The 19,364-nt window shown below is 44.8% G+C and overlaps 1 protein-coding gene across 9 annotated transcripts in view; it reads left to right on the top strand.

The window, feature by feature from the left end:
- HTR2C (5-hydroxytryptamine receptor 2C) overlaps nucleotides 1–17,616 on the top strand; it is a 358,087-nt gene extending 340,471 nt beyond the window's left edge. For 8 of the 9 annotated variants that reach the window (XM_068957108.1, XM_009684923.2, XM_009684922.2 and 5 more), the window contains 2 exons: nucleotides 3,216–3,416; nucleotides 13,904–17,616. In XM_068957108.1, the coding sequence (XP_068813209.1) occupies nucleotides 3,216–3,416; nucleotides 13,904–14,736 (1,034 nt within the window). In that variant the 3' untranslated portion in view covers nucleotides 14,737–17,616. The remainder of the gene's footprint in view (nucleotides 1–3,215; nucleotides 3,417–13,903) is intronic. The other variant, XM_009684929.2, reaches the window with a different exon arrangement.
- The last annotated feature ends 1,748 nt before the right edge of the window (nucleotides 17,617–19,364 follow it).

Here is a 19,364-nt window from a genome sequence, read left to right as displayed (position 1 = left end):
GCATGCTTGCAGCTGCAAATGTGTGCTCCAAACTTGGAAGTGCTGAGGTCCAAGAGGCTATTTCACTCAGTCACCTGCACTTCTAAAAACATGATAATTGCTATTGTTTGTGCATGTAGTGAGAGAAAATAGAAGAAATTAGAGAAACGTGACCTTCTGCAGATAGAATACTTCTGAGAAAAAGAGTGTTTTAAATGTATACCGTTGTTAGCAGAGGTTTTTTAAATCTTTGTTTACCTCTTGGCGCAGTCACGAGGCACACTTCCTATGCTTGTGCATTTTTATGAAACAGAATTAGAATCAACTTTTTTTTTCTTTTTGCACAGATTACTGGCTTCGCAGGCTGTGTAGGTGTTTTTCAAATGCATACACCATTCTTACTTAAAAGCAATTGCCTTTCGAGATAAGGTATATATATTATGTCTTTTATATCAAGCTATAGCCATGTGTTGCATGCTGCCATTCTGCAAATTTCAATAGTGACTTTTCTTTTTCATAGATCATTTAGGAAACTACTGGAGAAAGTAAAATGTCTCCTCATATAACTGCCTTTTCAGCTAGAAGCATAACACAGTGCCTTGGGACAGTAAAGACTAAAAGGATTAACCATCAGGAGGGCTTTCATATCGCCATATCACCTTTCAAATCGTAGCAGTTTACCTGGGCAATAATTCAGGGCAATGCTGCTTTGATCTGTTTGCAACTATTCTTTGTGTGTGTAAGAAAGTACTCAGCTCTGGGGCTGGCTGTGGTTCCTGCTCCGCCGAGGCTGGTAGCAGATGGTATCTGCTAGCCTCACACCACAAACATGAACATTTACTGTTGCCTTTGCTCTTGCTAATTCTTTGGTTATTATGCTGTTGCCTAGTCGGCATCAATAGCAGAAGTTGTTCCAAGGGGATTAGTTCTGGGAAGTGTTTGGATAGTTTAAAGGAAAAACTAACAGTGCCTGTCCATCATTCAACGGTGCTGGGAAGGCAGTTGCTGTAGAAACCTCTTCCAGGTCCAGCGAATGTCGAGAAGCAGATCATACCCGCTGTGACTCCGGATATTAGGTTGGAGATGCTCCCACACGCAGGGAGCCTGGCCTTTCTGGAGACGGCCTGGCCGGCTGCCAAACTGGGAGAGGGCCAGCCACGGTGGCGGTGGCATAACCCTGCCTGTCCAGCGTACCTTCGCTGACCCACTGCCCTCGCCGCAGCACGCTCCCCACCGCTGGCTCCTGTCCGCACGCTCCAAGCGTGCGTTGGAAAGCTGCCTCTACAAGGGGAAAGGTAGCAAGGGGTTAAGTGTGAGTGGCTGTGATTTAGCTTGGGCTGGCAGCAGATGCTGAGGGCTTTACTGTGAGTGCCTAGGACGCTTGAAGGAGAGGAGAGCTGCTCTTTCCTGGAGCGTTGGCCGAGGCACTGCTGGGGAGTGAGTCCTGGGAACCTCGTGGCACTGATAGCAGTGAGCACAAACAGGGCTCGTTCGAGACCTCGCAAATCAGGACTGTGCTTGGCTGAAGCTTTGAACTCGGTTTCAGGTTGGGGCAGTGTTGTCCTAAGCCATCACGAAGTGCAAACCGGAGCAGGAGGGCGAGTATTTGATCCCAGCTCCATCGCGGGGCTGAGTCATGCTTTAATCAAGTTGGATTGATCTGTGCAGCAGCGATGCCTTTTAAATTAAAGACGTGCCAGCCACAAAGCACTTTACTTCATTTCCTTTGGAAAGGATCTCTTAAATGCTTGCTGCTTTGGATTTCAGTCCAATTCACCCCCTCTGATAGGGGCGATGTGCACTTGCTGAAGTCACGGGTGTAGGTCCCCCGAGCTGAGGTCTGGCTGTGCGGGTTTCGTCGAGTTACTGCTTCTCTGGGAGCTTCCCGATGGAAAAATGAGCTAATGGGTCTGTCTTGTTCCTGTTGCAAATTGTTCCTGGGCTTCACTGGGACAATTTGAAATAATTTACTCTATTTCAGTTCATCTTGTGCTTTTGCATGTAAGGTAACATGAGTCTTCATTTGACTGGATCATTTGTTTCAAAATATGTTTTCTGAGACTAATGTTTCTCCCTTTCCATTAGAGATTGGTAAGATGGAGTTCTGTCATTCTTAATATAACGTTGATTCTGCAGAGTGATGTTTCTGATCCTCAGCGTAAACTCACAGATTGTTTTAGACATTCACATTCTGAATAAAGATACATGAATACCTCATGATTCAAGTATTACAAAATCTCTCATGTTCTCAGCTGCTATAGATACTGCTGATTTGTTTTGATAAGTGCGTGAGAAGCCCGGAGCTTGGCAGGACATGTTACTGATCTCATATAATCCATGCTGGGCATTAATGCATGGGAGCCTCATTCAAAAATCAATTTTCTCTGAGCTTTAATTTAAATGCAGGTGCCCCTCGAGCATCTCTCTGGGTCACTTTTATTCTCACGCTGTACTTCAGCACTGAGTAGAGTGGTTGGTAAGTGCAGACACCCAAATTAGCTGTGTGCCAGCTGCCGTCAAATGAACCTATCTGGTCTCTTGAGGTTGATGGCATACTTGTTTGTGTAAATAGTAATACTCAGCTCTGCAGCGCTTCAGAAGGATTTCCAAACTTGAGCCAATCAATCCCAGCTACTCTGTAAGGAGGCAAGCATTGCTGTTATTAAGGCACGCCAACCGGGGAGGATGTTTAAGGTGAAACTGAGAAATGCAAGTGCAGTTTAGCTAGGTGTTGGGCTGTCTGTTGAAAACCTGTCTGCCGCCTCTCTCCTTAGAAGACCAAAGCTAAGCAGCACATATCCTAAGTTCCCAGTGAGAGAGCTTTAGAGTGGATTTGAGTAAAGTTAATGCTATGCACTATCCAGTCCTTCAAAAGAATGTGATTATACAATTATAATTGAATGTAATACTTGACTCGGTGAATATTTGGGGGAAAGGTGAAAAGAGAGGAATGGAGCTTGAATGGTCACCCCGAGGCACTGCCAAATTAGTGCTCTTTTGCATTTAGCTGCTGGTAAAGCCAGTCACAGAAAACAGATGTGTGGGAACTGCATGGAGCACCTTGGCCAGGGGCCGCCACCCCGCGAGCGTGTCCCTTGGCCCCTCCTCAGGCACGTGCCCCTCGCCAGTACCGTAGAGTTAAAATACCCCACAGTTTTCTCAGAAATGATGGCCTCGCTTCCCAAATTATTTCCTTTTCTTTTATTCCTTTCATTTCTTTTCTCTCTATGTTTCAGATTATGCTTGGCCTTTGCCTAAACAGTTGTGCCCTATATGGATTTCCCTAGATGTGCTCTTTTCAACTGCATCTATAATGCATCTCTGTGCCATCTCTCTTGATCGGTATGTAGCAATACGCAATCCCATTGAGCACAGCCGCTTCAATTCCCGCACCAAGGCTATTATGAAAATTGCTGCAGTTTGGACCATATCCATAGGTAAGCAATGCGGCTCACGATGTAACTGTGTCTTAATGAATAATAGTGTTACTCCCATTTTCATTTAGGATTTTTAAGAGGATACTCTAATTAATTTACCTGGCCTGCATGACTGAATATAATAAATGAATGCTGGGAAGTAGAAACCTTTCACTGGGATTGGTCGGTGACCAAAATAGGGAGTGATTTTTCAGAACACCATTGCTTCCGATGCTGAAGCATTGCTGCTAGATGCATATCAATATGCCAATAAAGATGGTTACACAGACAAATGGAGCTATAAAACTGCTGTGTAAACAAAGCAGCAAACAGCGTTAGCAAAGAATCAGAAAGTAAAACTCGGGCAATACAAACGATACGTCTACACTGCAGTCACTGCAGTTAAACTTGCTCGCTCAAATTCTGGCAGCAGTTTAGGTAAAGCAGCACAGCGTTTGAGGCAGGCTAATAGCCAGGTATTTACTGCCTCTTGTGCAGACTTTATAGCCTCTACTGTACCCTGCTACCACTGGATTGCTGCTAGTGCCGAGATAGCTATTTTGAAGTTGTAGTAAATGAGGAGTAGACATAAAACTAGCTACCTTCCTATTACTTTGATAAAAATGATAAATTACAAAGCAGTAAAATAAGGAAGAAAGGGAAAAATGATAGCAAGATGACTGTGTAATATCAGGAATTATGTGACTAACATTTTTGGGAGGAAGTATTTCAACATGCTCTGTAAGAGGCATTTGGGACAGGGTCAGAAGAACAGTGTGACCTGTTCCCTCTGCTATATTGCTTTTTTTGCTTGAATAAGAAGCAGTCTTACAAAGATTTAACATTTACCTTTTCTCTCATAAAAGCAGTTGTGACTTTCAGCACTGTATTGGAAGGAAAACAATATTTTGGTTGTTTGAACTTCTCTTGCTCTTTGCCTGCGTTACAGATGGAATATGATACCTTATGTCTGGGTGCTACAGGGACCGCTTTAAAGACGCTTGCTAAGTTACAGGAAAAAGGACAAAAAATAACAGACATATACCTCTTCTCCTTCTGAGTGTAATAATCCATTAGAAACACATCTTGGTGTGCCACAGGCACACAGAGGCTTGACCCTGTAGGAGGAAGCTGTGCGCCATCACTTGCTGGGATGCAGCAGTGCCCGGGCTGCGGGGAGCACCCCAGCACCTCCTCCTTCCCTAGTCGTTACGGGCGGCAGGTCATGCTTTTTGGTGCAGGTATAGCCGGCCCAGAGAAGTCTTTCCTTGCATCCCTTTATTTGAAGGTAAAGGCAGAGTTGATACCCCCAAAAGGTTTGTTCGCGGTGTGGAGAAGCCCTGCCTCCAAAGCTCTGTTGGATCTCCACTGTCTCCAGTGCATTTGATAGGGCTTATCCATTTATTTGGGCTTTTTCCAGATGGCTGCATTAAGTGGGGAAGAAAAAGCACTCTTGGTATATCTCTAACTTACTTTAGCATAACTATTTTTGCATCACAAATGCAGAAATGTAACAGACAGAGGAATAAACTGAACATGAAACAAAAGAGAAGAACCGACCCAAAGTGTGTTGTTATCTTACAGCTCTTACCCATCTGTCACTTGGAAAATCCTACTGAAAAGCTACACAATTTTCAGGAGGATGGAACAGGTTAAGCAAATTCACCCTCCCTTCAGTACGAACTGTCGCAAAAGAGTCTGTGCATTTCTGCTCATGTTTCAGTATCAAATTCAAGGCAGCACTTGAGCAGATGCTGGTCTGGTGTGTTTCTTAAATCATGCTTCAGTTGGGCTGAAGTAACTTTTAAATGTGTCCTAAGTAGAGTCCTGAATTTTGATCCTGAATCAGAATTTAAAAAAGGATGTAAAAAGCATGTCATTTGTCTTAATGTAGTAGCTTTTGGGCTCTGCTTTCCTGAAATGTTAATGCTGACGGCAAAATATATAGGTTCTTTGATCATTGAACACTGAATTTGGCAGGTTGCACAAGCCTAAACTCCTGATAAGGTTCTTAAGCAGGGGAACATATCAGTGCCCTTCTGTCTATTGACAATTGTTTCACGGATGGATCTTTTCCAGCGTCCTCTTTGTTATAAAGTGCATTGCAGTCACTTGTCCTGCGTTTCAGCAAACGCAACCGGAGCACGACTTCTTGTGTCCAGTTACAGAAGAAACAGTGCTGCAAGGTGCTGGGTAGGGCACCTTGTACAAATGGGTTTGGTGTCAGATAGCACTATGCCAAGGTTGGAAATAGAAATAGAAGCCGCTGAAATATCCACACAGTCGAAAATGAAAATAAATTGTAGCTGTGAGCTTGTCTTAATTTTGTTTCAGACTTTGCACCATTGCAAGGGCAAAGGTTTTCTGTAGCAACATGTGGACTGAACCCATCTCACTAGACTCTCTGTGTCCTGCTCTAAAAAAGGTGGCTGGGGGCCACCCTGGCACGCTGCTTTTTCTCGTAGTTTAAAGAAAGAGAGGCGATCCCCCTTGCAGCTCTAAGCAGACGTGATAAGGAGGTTGTCCAACTGAACGCGTTGTGTTCCTCACTGCATGATATAGGAGAAAGTGTTTACTGAATAATGTTATTACAAAAGAAATATCACTTTAGAAAGTAAATGAAGGAACTTGAGGGGAGTTATCTGGTGGAAGGTGTAGGTGGAAGGGCCTACACACTTTACTTCTGATGTAAGAACAAGTAAAACATTTTAGTCCTGAAGCTCCTTTTGGCTTAACTGTGTGCCTGTTAGCTCAGCAGGGGTTTCTCTTTGCACCCTTTCCAAGGGGAGACAGAAACTGTAAGATCTGGCCGTTACTGGAGGTTGCCAAAATTACAGACTTCCTGGCTCACAGTTTTACTTTGTTAGGAACAGTGTAAACTCAGTTTACTTGGTAAGTGACTGAGATGAAACTATCCTTTCAATTCAATGCCAGACTCCGTTCTCATATTTATTTGTCCCGAATCAGCTGTTGTTTTAGGAAACATAGCCTGAGCTTAATTTTTGTACAACAGTGTTTACTATGAAGACAGCAGGACTATATGTGAGAGTCAGCATCGTTCACAGCAACAAACGGTCACAGGATTTCTGCCCCTGGACATTGCAGCCTACCTGCATGACAAATCCGTAGCTTCAAAAGAGATCAGCTCCAAATTCTGCTGTTGACACCTATGCCATAGCAGACCTCGCATGGTTGCTTTTCCTCCTGGAGACAATATGCAGCTTCTCAGCTGAATGTGAAATTTTTCATTCTCATGCTGCACTAAGCTGGCACTATAGTTGCATCGAAACTGAAAATCCCAGATTTATTCTGTTCTGCTTCCCTGTGCACACTGTTTTTATTTCATCCCTCTTAGTTTCACAGGTAAGATGATTATGAAACCTTCCTTGCGGTCTAATAAACTCCCTGGTCTCTTAATGCTCTCAAAACCGTCAAAGCAACTGAGGGCCCTTGCACCACTTGACCCCAATGCAACTGGCATCTCCTGAATGTCTTCTGGCTAGCAGACAGGAGCTGCAAGCTCTCTTTGGCCTTGATTTTGTCTCCATGAGCTATGGGATACTGCGTGCCTTGTTTATGTAATATTAATCTTGAATGTTTTTTCTTACCGTTTCAAGAATATATGTTGCCAAAGAAGTGGGGTTTTTTTGTTTGAAAACAGCATAAATAACAAAAAAGGAAACCTGCAGCTGAATTATGGTAACGCCATGGTAGGTGCAATGTTAGAACTATGCTTTTCTCTTCTCATTCCTTCTCTGACTTGCTAATGATATTATAATTTTGGTTTTGAGTAGATATCCTGGGTTTGTGTATGTAATAAACCATTCAACTTTAAAAAGGGATTTTACATTCCCATTTAACGTTCTCACCATTTCATTGTTTGTTTGTTTGTTTGTTTGAGGAAATTTATATACGTAAGTATGAAAGATATGTGTTGTAAGGATCAGTAAATGCTCATCTCAGATGAAGTGATTGTATTTCTCATAGCTTTTTGCTTCTGCCCTTAGTGTTCCTCTCTCACACATGCAGAGCAGCCCCAAGTGTGCAAGCTGTCCTCAGGAGGTCCCTAGTGGGCCTCCAGGTTGAGCCTTCATCTATCTCCCTGGCTGGGAGATGATATGAGTAGTCCTGGCTGGAGATGATATTCAGTTTGAGGAATGTGCTTAGAGCAGCACCATCAGCATTAAAAGGAATTGTCTGCAGTGATTCGCACAGCCGTGCTCAGTCCGTGTTTTAGAGCACGTTCTTCAAGCTCGATTTGTTTCGACTTGTGTTGCTACCTGCAAGTATGTCCATCTGGGCTGAGTGACTCTCTCAGCAAGGCATTTGGTTGCTTCCAGGGAGAGCTTGCTCATGAGACACTTGCTCCTGAGCACCCTCCACTCTCTACAGAGCAGTGATTACTCCTGAGAAAATGTTCTCCAGGGTAGGAGCACACACATGTGAATTTATTTACGAGCATCAAGCCCCGGTTAGCAAACGAAACTGTGGACACAGGTTTCATGGAAAAAATGACAAAAACACTGCTAATGGGGAAGGCAACAGATGGAGGGTCTAAACCTGTTACCAAGATTTTGCTCAAACCTTTCCAGGCAGGTGGACTGGTTGTGTTTGTGGCTCATCACTTGGCGATGAGGAGGTAGTTAGCAGATAAGCCAACTGTCACTAGCAAAGCAAAGGTTAGGTCTTTGTGTCCTGAAAAACTCTGACCGTTAGCACTCCCTTGAGAGGAGGATAGTGATACTGTTGCTGAGACAAGTGATTGCATGTCAGTAAGCCCTAAGAGAGGGCAACGTTATTTTCTCTCCAGATGTGGGAGAAAATGACATTAATGCATTTTTTGCCTTTATGTGTTTGACATTAAATGTTTGACAGTGTATGTTGGACTGAAATTCTTCCCTTGTGGGTATGAGGGTTGTAATCCACAGCTTTGTGAGCTGAGGGAACATCGTTAAAATCATTAGCATTTGATCATCTTACAGCAGCTGAAAAGGCAGCTGCCAAGGGACTGCAGACTTCAGGCAGTCTGTCCATGCAGATGTGCAGGAATCCTCAGGTTTGGGAAGGTTTTGGTGGTTTGTTGGTGCAGGTTGTCAGACCCTGTCTCTCAAGCCAGTGTCTGTTTGCACCACCTGAGGATCTGATACAGATACAGCACCAGGTCCCAGGGAAGAGAATTTCTCCCCAAAGGGAGCAATGCTTACTTCTGCAGGTTTGAAAACGAGACCAAAAAATGCAGTCCTCTCTTGGCTGCTTGTTGAATTTTCTCACAAATGGTTTCTTTAACAAGACACCTTCCCTGTGCCTTCCTGGATCCCTAGGAAGGCCTCCTGAAGACAGAGAGAGATATTCTCTTCCTCAGAAAATAATAGCCATCAAAATTGAAGTGAGTAGCAAATTCAGAATTAGGTGTGCCCGACGGGAGAAATAGAGTTGGTGATTTCTGTAGACTGAAATGATGCAGTGGTGGCAATGCTGGAGGGACTTGTCTCGAGGGAGCACAGAGGTGGCTTTAGCACTGCAAGCCATGCTGCTACTTGCTGATTGCAGTAGCAGATCAGGTTTTTGTGCTTGTAACACCGTTTGCAGGCCTATCTTCTGGTCCTGGGTCAGCCAGAGACCCTCACTTTAAGGCCTAGAGCATGACATTAAGGTTTTCTCTGCCTTGGTTTCCCATTTGTTTGAACTGACTGTGAAGCTATTTTCTCTAAAGACTTTCTTTTGCCCATGTGTAATTGTACTGTGATTCCCAAGAGGGGCATTGATCTCTCCAGCACATCAGCAACAGTTATATCAGGGTGATAAAGAGCAGGGAGCTGCCTTGGGATTTTGGTCACAGGTGCCCATGTTAGTTTGATTTTACCATCAAATGCCAGTGAAATGTTTTGCCTGGGACAGCAGCAGATGAAGACAGTCTGAACCGTTTTGCACAGAGGATGTACTGAGCATCCCACTGCAGCTGTCACCAGCGTCGGGGGAGACACCGGTCTCCGCTTCGAGGACTCCTTACTGCTGCTGACCATCGGTTTCAGTGTTCTTGCGTGGCTGTAGGGGGAAGCGCAGCGCAGGGAGCAAGTACCCTGAGCAGGGGTGAACCACACTGTCCCTTCCTTCGGATGTGCATCCCTGGGAGCAGGTGGCTGAGCAAAGCCAGAGAAGTGAGTTAGCAAAATAGAAGGACAAGTGGGAGAATCATTTATTTCTTCTGGCGTTTACTGGCATTTGCTAGTTTTTCTTCTGGACTTGGGTTGTTCAGCGCTCTCCCAAGGTTTAAGTAAAGGTCAGCGGCTTGCTCAGGCACACTTAGTAATTACATTCCTCTGGCCTTTCCCCACTGTTTGCAGTTCTGCTTGTCGTAGGCATAAGGTTGCTCCAAGTTCAGACCCCTTCTTTGGGTCCGGTGCTTATACCAGAAGACATGGCCCTTGGTATTCCTGGCCCATGTACCAGTAGCAAAACCCTCTTGTGTTCAACTCTGAGAATCCCACATGTGGAAAGACAAAGTAAACCCAGATGCAGGCTCCTGTTTTCTTTAATGAGATTGCTGTCCCCCAAGGAAATGAAATCTCATAAGAATGTTTTGGAGAAAGAATGCAAATTATTTCCTTTTTTTTAGTGGAAGTAACCATCAAAGACTCAGTCTTTCCAGTAATCTCTGTTAGCCTCATGGGCTTTCACAGACGAAAACAAGATATTAACCACAAAAACATTATTGTTTTTCGTTTAAGCCTAAATTTTGTAACTGTCAGTTGTACATTTGGACTTTTTACCCAGCTTTTTCTCTGGAGCAAGGTAGTAAATGTTTTACTAAGACATATTTGTAGTCATTTGGGTTTTGTTTTGTTAATTGGGAATCTGTGAAGAGCATCTGTTGCTCTGTGTCTACAGCATCATGTCAGCCCCACTTGCTGAACTGATCTACTTGAGAATAGCTTTAAAGATGACAAGAAGCAGAGTCAGGAGTTTATAATCCAGAGTGTGGCTCTGTCTTCCTTTCCACCTGCTCTGTCCAAGAGAAGCTAAGGGGACACAGAAGGGGAATATCACATGGATCTTCTGGTTTCCATTGCTCAGGTGCCACGGGCATGGTTACTGGTAAGGGCAGCATGTACTGATCTGAGTAACCCCACTAAAATCAGGATCTGACTACAAGATGTATCTGCGATCGGGGCTGTGGTGGCTGCAGTTTCGCAGTAACCCCCCTACGAAGGAAGCCCATCTGGAGTGTCTGAGAGTCTGGCTGTTCCTGGTCCACACAGGGGTTTGGTCTGGAAAACCTTCTACCTGGGGCCAGAAGAGTTAGTGTTCATTGCCAAAGTCATCTAACTGACTTAGTTCACTTGAGGGCTGGTTGTGGGGTGGGTCTGCGATAAATCTCATGTTACAGAACGAATTAACGTTATCAAGCTGTGGTTACAGCACAGATCTGCTGTAATGGAGCTAGTTGCAAAGGAAAAGGGTAAGGCGGAAGAAAGCATGTTAGGTGAGGCTAATCCTCAGCCCGTTCAGCATTTCAGTAGGCCAGCTGGCTGCTGAATGCAGGGGTGTTGGCAGACTCTTTCCAGGGCATCTTTTCTCCTCTTGTTGTTAAGGTGGGATTTCCTTGTAGGTAGGAGCATGGCAAAGGCCTGGGGCCTCAGTTTGAAATCCAGCTTTGGTACGAGAGGGGTGAGGGACACTTCTACCTCAGAGCAGCTAGCTCCTCGTTCCCTCTGGTCGATGCTGGGGTATCTCCTGGTCATGCAGAGTTTTGGATTGCCTTCAGGATTCCTGATGTGTATACTCTTCGTATCCCAGAATTAGGTTCCTCTTCCCAAATGTACTTCATGTGGGTGACTGTGCAGATATCCTGAAGCCTCATTTAATTTCCCTTGGCTAAAGTCAGTAACAGTTAATTCTATGGTGACTACTTGGTGAATGAACTTTTCTTTCTTTTTCTGTGTTTTATTTTAAAGGATATGTTTCTTTACAAGACTCTAAAGCATAAAACTACCCACACAAAGATTGCCGCAGTGTAACGCCCTAGGTCTAATTCAGATTTCTTCTTTGTGGAAAGGTGGTTTGATCCCCCTGCCACCAATTCCTGAGTGGCTGTGATTTCAGGCAGCCGAGGCATTGGAGAGATGTCTTAAGCAATAAAAAGTCAGTTGACTTGATTGGATGAAGATTATTGCAGTCACAGGGGCCTGACATGGGCAAGTCACCAAAGGTTAACGTAGCAGAGAGGAGACAGTTATCTTGCCAAGGGTTTGCTGATGAACATAACTTCATGTTATGTTCATCATAGGATAGGATAGGATAGGAGGAAAAGAAGACAGGACCCTGGAACTATCACTTGGGCCAGTGTAATGCATGTTATAATTGCAGGAGGCATTGGTAATCACTACTTTTCAGAAGAAATTCCTTTGCTAACTTACTGGCAAATGATAATTTTATGGTAATTACAGATTGCAGATGTATTCTTCAGAATCCTGGAAAACACTTAACTGGAACAGGAAGAATGCCACAGTTAATCTCTTTAGCATGTTACTGTCTATTCAGGAACTCGGATTCCCACAGAATCAGTTCTAGGACCTGTGCTGTTCACAGCGATCCAAAACACAATCCAGACGCAACCCTGGCCTCAGCATCAGCTGTTACTGCTCAGAAGATGGAGCTGGGGAACAGCATGGACGGCTGCACAGGCACATCTGCTGAATGCTCACGGACAGCCAAGGGGTTGGGAGGGGGCAGAGGGAAGGAAAGAGAGAACGAAAGGTGTTCTGCTGCTCTCCAAATGCCCCTGCTCCTGAATGTATGTGCAGTTCCTGTCCTTTCTTTAAAGGGATGGAGAGGAATTAGAAAAGAAACAGAGAAAGATAATGAAAGGCGTAAAATGACTTTAGCGTGAGGAGAGAGTAAACAGAGTACTAGTCTTCAGCTCCAGAAGAGATGTCAGATGGTAGAGATGATAAAGGTCGATAAAATCACTGAGGAGATGGAGAAGGTGACTAGAGAACGATTTTTCCCTGTTTCTCACAGCAGAAGAACTAGGGGGGATCAAAGGAAATTTATCAGGCAGCAAATTTAAAATAAGCAAGAAATACTTTGTTCACATGACAAATATAAGTTGTGGAACTTACAGGACATTGGTGTTGGAGGGTGTTAACTGCATGGGTGTGAATAAGAGCTACTGAAAATGCTTTCCTTCATTCATTCACTCTTGTGAGGGACAGGCGGGCCACGAGCCATGGGTGAGGGCTGCTATGTGCGGTCCTAGACAGCCATGCTTCGGGCTGGACATGCTATGAGCTCGGCCCATGTGCCAAATGACAAACAGCATAGGCACAGAGCTGTCTGCAGCGACCCTCTGGTTAGGGTCCCTAACCCCCTCCGGAAAGGCCTGATGTCCTGAAATCCTGCACAAGCAAACTGTGCTGGGTGATGCTGAAGAAGGAAAAGGGATCCAAAATGCTCTTAATCCCACTGCTTTTCTGTTAAGTCTGTGACCATAAAAAGTAGCTACAGGATGCCACCAGGACGCAAGAAAAATTGCCCTGGCGAGCACGATGATTCCTGAGGAGTGGCCGAAGGCTGTGTTCTAGTTACTATTATAATCGAGTCATGTAAAGTTTCCTTCCTTTCAGCCAGAAGATGGGGTTCTGATTTCAGACTGCCGTGTCAAGCTGACTACCATTTTTGTTACACCTTTTCTGCTCTTGTGGTGTCTGTTGCTCCAGTTCTTTCCCTTGTATTCAAGAAGCTGAGGAGAGTAATGAGGCAGGTCCTGTGTGCTGTAGCCGTTTCATTTGACCGTGCAGTTGCCTTCTCTAAGAATTTAAGCCAGACAGTTGAAGTATGTGCTAATTCTAAGTTTCATACTGCTTGTGAAGGAAATACTGGGACAGGTACAGTTTCCAGAGACCAGCTGCCTGCTCTCCCAGAGATAGATAAGGACCCAGAGTCCAGAACTGGGACCTTTTCTGCTGCGAGTCCGTGATACAGTGCGGAAAGTAGTCATTTTTCCTGCCAGGATTATTTCATGTTATTAACAAGCTTGCTACTGAATTTTAGTAGCTGTAACTCTTTTGCTTTTTGATATTTTCTTCTTCAAAGTTTGCTGTTATCTGTCTTCTGCCTCCAATTTCAAAAGCTCCCTTAACGGACGGCACAGAGGATCCAGCTTCAACACAGCACATTTTTGGTGTAATGACTGCCTTTTCTACAACCACAAATCACAAGTGATGCTAGGAAAAGAGCTTGGTAACTCAGTTGTGCTGGATTCACTGTGTTGGCTGTGGAGCGCAGCAGAGCTGCAGAAATTCCCAGCGGAGGCTGTTTGTGCTGTGGAGCTGTGTTCTCTGGGGTGCCGTTTCCAGAGGTTTTCCCTTCCACCTGGGACTCATAACTTCTCTTTTGAAGAGCTTTCAGCAGTGGACTGAATGCATGCAGGACCTGCACCATCTGTCCTGCATCTTTGGAGTCCTACCCACAGTGGTAACCCACTCTTTTTGCTCTTGCTCTTCCAGGGATCTCTATGCCCATTCCAGTCATTGGTTTGCAGGATGACTCCAGGGTGTTCGTAAACGGGAGCTGCGTTCTCAACGACGAGAACTTTGTCCTCATTGGGTCCTTTGTGGCATTCTTCATCCCCCTCATCATCATGGTGATCACGTATTGCCTCACCGTGCAGGTGCTGCAGAGACAGGCGACGGTGTTCATGTGCGGTGAGGTACCCAAGCAGCGGAGGAGCAGTGTAAACTGCCTAAAGAAAGAAAACAACACAGAGAACATTTCAATGCTTCACAATCATGAGGGGGCATCACATTTGAACTCTCCAGTAAATAAGGAAGCAGTGCTTTTTCGGAAAGGAACTATGCAGTCCATCAACAACGAGCGAAGAGCCTCCAAGGTCCTGGGCATTGTCTTCTTTCTGTTCCTCATCATGTGGTGCCCGTTTTTCATCACTAACATCATGTCTGTCCTTTGCAAGGAAGCCTGCGATAAAGTCCTCTTGAGTGAACTCCTGGACGTGTTTGTTTGGGTCGGGTATGTTTGCTCTGGGATAAATCCCCTCGTATACACACTCTTCAATAAGACCTATCGCAGGGCTTTTTCCAATTATATCCGCTGCCAATACAAGACCAGTAAAAAATCAGCACTGCGGCAGAATCAGTGCCTGAATGTTGCTTCAACAGCATTGTATGGGAAAGATCTGACTTTAACTAGTTACCGGAATGGCAATGAATTCAACAGCATGGAACTAGATGAAGTTGAGGAGGGTCTAGAAATGCAGCCAGGGACTTCAGAGCTCTCCATAAACAGCTGTAATGTTGTAAGCGAAAGAGTGAGCTGTGTGTAAAGGTGGCTCACACAGCCTTTTGCTACGGTATATCTGTAGCCAAAATATATTGTGTAAAAAATGTAAGTGTTGGTCAAAGAACAATGTAAATATTGCATTCTGAACAAAGCTTTTTTTTTTTTAACGAAAAAAGAGTTGTCCTTCCAGTCCAGTACTTAAAATCAGATATATTAATATATTGCAGTGAAGTTTAAGGTTCTATATTTACTGTTAATACTAGATCAGAAATATTAGTTACTTTGCATATGTCATGGACAAACTGTTTGAATTCTTCTTCCAGTGCATGAACAAAAATGCTGAATATTTATCTCAGGTGGCATTTGCTGGAGTCCAGAATGGCGTGGTAATAGTTATATATCAAATACATGCTATTAGACTTGGTCAGTATACCTTTCTTTTTCCAGTTGACAGTAAATATATACTTTAAATCCTCACCCACATTTGTGCCATGTAAAGACTGTACAGAATCCTGGCGGAGAGGCATCACAAAAGCGTAGCAGTTTTGCAGTCACTTGCCCAGACGTGTCCTATTACGGGTAATGGCTCGCTGGCATACTGGGGCAAGCTCGTGCCTCGAGGGACCTCTCTTAAGTTTTGTCTCCCTCTGCAACCCTGCTGGAGTCTTCTATTTCCTTTCCATTCGCCAGGAGGTTCCTGCTCCATCAGAAAGGAAGGGAAGGTAGTGCTGGTACAGGTTTGCCGTCCTGGCTGGATCCCTTGTTCACTTGGAGAAGCCTAAGAAACAGCGCAAACCCCCAGATATCCGATTGAACTGTTTATAAGAGAGCGCCTCAGAGTGTAAAAAGCCCACCCTCCATCCAAACGACAGCCATGGGCGCTGGGACGGGGGAAGCTGTGAGTGGGTGCCCCGCTTTGCGGCCACCGACAGCTCGGCGCAGACGGCTCGCAGCCATTGCTGTTGGTGTGCCAAATCATTTGAATCAAGTTTTTGTTTTACCCAGGGAAGAGCGTTTGGGCTTTGCAAGAGCTCTTGTCTTCTCGCTCCTCACATCTCTTTATTCCTTGACTTATTTTGCATTTGGTTTCCAACCCCCCTACACCACTCCCTGTCTTGGGTTTTGCAGTATTCAAATTCCAGTGATAAACCACTGTTTTAGGAGCAGAGTAGAAGCAAGGGTGCATGTGGTGCTGCCAGGGCAGGTGATGGGGTGCTGGCTACATCTGTCTCCCTGGTGGGGTGCTCAGTGGTAGAGGTGCAAATGAGGGGCCCTGCTCATTTGTCCTGTCTCTAGAGGAGGGGGGCAGAGCTGGGTAGAGGACAGGGCTGTAGTCGCTTGCTGGTGGCATGGTTCAAAAAAAAGCTATGGCCAGGGACAGGAAGGAAGCACATGAGGAACTGTGGCCTGGAGCTAGTCTATGCGGAAGAATAATCTGGATTAACTTTTAAATTTGATTTAGTCCATTTTGCTCCCCAAAGAAAATTATATTATATCAAATTAAAGCCACTTAAATCTTAATGAAAGCATCCACATAGGGGTTTAATGTAGTTTAACTAATCTGCTTTTAATTCACACCATGAGTAATTTAAATTAATTTTCCTCTGTGTTCCTGTGTAGACGAACCCTCAAAGACACCATGTCTTCCTGGCCCCGTGCCTCCGGGGTGATGCCTCCCATGCAATTTCCCTTGTGTAGACTATTGCCTAATGCCAGATCTAAGCCTTCATGTTTTTACATCTTCATTAACTAATCCTCAAATGTAGCCATGCCCATCTAACACGGATGCATTTGGCATCACTGACAGCAAATCCTCAGAATAGAAAAGCTTGACGTTAGGCCTGGATAAGTTGCGTTTTACTAACATGATCTGCTTGTACTCTAAGCTTGCTGTGTTCATCAAACCAAAATTAACTCCTAAGGGCGATAGATAGAAAATTCTGCTAGTGCTTTAGCGTACTGTTACACCATTGTCTTGCTGCACACAGCAAACCCACTACCAAAATGCAACATAGGGATTGCTTCTACTGCTGAATTCCTTCCAGCCTGATATGGTCCTCTTTTCTGTTTCCCTCCCACCTGCGCAAATCCACAGCCCTCCCATAAAGGCAGCACATGGCCCTGGAGGCAGATGAGGTGTCTCGAGGAAGAGTGTGGCTTGCTGCGTGCAGAAGGCAGCAAGCTGGTACCTGCCTCGGTGACTGCCCTTTGCTCTGCGTCACATCGGACTATCTATCTCAAGCAGCACATAAAAATCAAAAAGGTGGCATTGCTTTTGAACTTTTTTTTTTTTTGCCTTGGGTGACTTCATAGCACATCTTTTGCAAACATGTATATGTGTGTGTGTGTGTATATATATGTGTGCGTATGTACATATATATACATATATATATTTTTAAAAGCCAACCACAGACTTTGAAAGCGTTTAGCAATAAGCTGAATTACTGTAGCTTCTAGCACATGTGTGAATAGATCATGTGTGAATAGCTCATTTGCCACAGCGTCCTACAAGTTAGCAAAGTCCACACAAAGGCGTTGTCCTTGCGTAGGAGCCTTCATGTCTTACTCTTGCCAGTTCTGTTGTATGGGCAAAAAGGGAACCTACTATATTTGGATGTAAATAATGAGAACTGAACAGAGAATTTACAAATTTTTTATAAATGTTTTTAAAAATATATTCAGCACCAGAATTGTAAATATGTTGAGTGTTGCTACTCAGCTGGACCCATTCGGATGTACGTTACCTGTTTCGATGAAGAGCCAAGGGGACTGCCTTACAGCGCCTGCGTTCTTTCCCTGCCAGCAGATGATGACATTTTTGTGAATGGTTAAGTACTGTCACTTACCCAACTTCCTCTGGGTCATTCACATCAGGGTTTTGTGATGCTGCTATTAATTTATTAAAGAAAGTTTGTTGGTTTAATCACTCTTACTTAATTTTTTCATGGTCTATCAGAAAATAAAGAAACAAATGTGCCCTCTCTTTCCTTCATCTATTCCCAATTAAAATATGTCCTGACCAAAGAGCAAAGAAAACAGCAAAAAAATCGGTGTAAGCAGCTTTCATGTCTCTTCCTGTTCTTGAAGTGTAGCCCATAGTTGCTTAAATCCCTGAAATCGGTGCCAGCAGATATCCCTACGCTTCCCACCCCAAAGCTTGGTAAAGACAAAGAGAGTGATAAACTCTTCCTCCTTTTCTCCAAGAATATCCAACAAAAATGACATTTAAAAAAAAATTCCTCAATGTAAGAAACTTATTTAGTTCTGTGCACCTTAACCAAAGTCAATTTGTCCTCACAGCAGCTTTGCTTCTCCTCAGCTGGAGCAATAGTCCCAGTGGGGCCCCAGAAAGGCCTACGCCAGGCTGTCTTGTGGGAGATCCCTTGGGAAGTTTTGTTTCTGTTCTCAAAGCTCAGCTCAGGTACGTTTTTAACTTACAAATAGTGCGTGTGGTGTTTTCTTTTGAGTTTGGATTAAGCGAGTGAAGGTAACTCCTTGGAAAGGGTGAAGGAGGCTGAAGCATGTTTATTGCTTTGTTTCCCAGCCCAGACGGGAGAAGTGCAGGTGGGCTTTCCTGTGATATGGACCACATGCTGAGATGCTCTGACCTGGCTGGCACACCACTCCGCTGACTTGCGCTGAGGAGGCTATTTGTGGGGTTCATGTCATGCTGTTGTCAGGCCAGCGAGAGGGAGAAGATGGTGTTTCAGCTCACAAGCCTCCCATTTTGCAATGCCACCCATAAGCAGAGAGACCACGCAGTTCAACTGTGCAACCCTGTGAAAGAGAGCGTGGGACAGCAGCCCCGGCACCTCTGTGAGCTGTAAGAGCTTGCGGAGCTTGTGGGGCTGCAGTCTTCCCCATCGGAGGCCAGGAGCAAGGCTAGATCCGTCTGCTTGGGCAATGCTGAGGAAGGAGCTTTGGGGCCATGACAGGCTGACAAGGCTTCCCACCTCAGTACGGCTTTGGCTCCTCACTTTTATGACTTGTGAGTTAGCAGTAGTTTTTATTTAAGTGATAATTTAAAGATGCTAATGTTAGATGATGTGTGAGTAGTTGGTGTGAACAATGTGGTTATCTTGGTCTCTTTTTCCCTATAAAGACCCTCACCTTGGCCATCACTGCCTTCCTTGTGGGCAGCTCTACGTAGAGGTTTGTCGCTGGCTTGGTGTGTGGCTGGAGCTCTTCAGCTCCAAGTCCCCGTAGCATGTACCCTTGCAGCAGGCTAAATGCGGTCGTCTGATGCACTGGAGCCACAACGGCCCTGGGCATGGAAACACAAATTCTGAAGGAAAAGCTTATGTTTTAAGGAGAAAAGCAAACTGCAGGTAGCTCCTCTTCAGAAACCTTATTTAGCTTTGCTTTGAGCTAATGAGGGCTATTTGATAGTCTTGTAGACCAGTGATGCTACTCTGGCATTCCCAAAGCCATGGCCATCACGTGATAAAGATGCAGCCGTCTCACGGATGGGTTTCCTCCCTCGGTCACAGTGTCGTTTGGATAGCTGCTTACCAAGCTGACAACTGCACTTGACTTGTCTCCATTTTATACCAGGGTGGAAAAGGCATCAGAAGTATTTTGCTGGCAAAGAGCTTACAGAGATCGCCGAAGAGCAGAGGTGGACAGATGTGCACACACCCCCTGCGTACACATGCTCCCGCATACACACCC

This window comes from Struthio camelus, chromosome 11, assembly GCF_040807025.1.
Source record: "Struthio camelus isolate bStrCam1 chromosome 11, bStrCam1.hap1, whole genome shotgun sequence".
In the NCBI taxonomy this organism is placed as follows: domain Eukaryota; kingdom Metazoa; phylum Chordata; class Aves; order Struthioniformes; family Struthionidae; genus Struthio; species Struthio camelus.
Note: the sequence above shows the minus strand (reverse complement) of the source record. Positions and strands in the feature narration are given on the sequence as shown.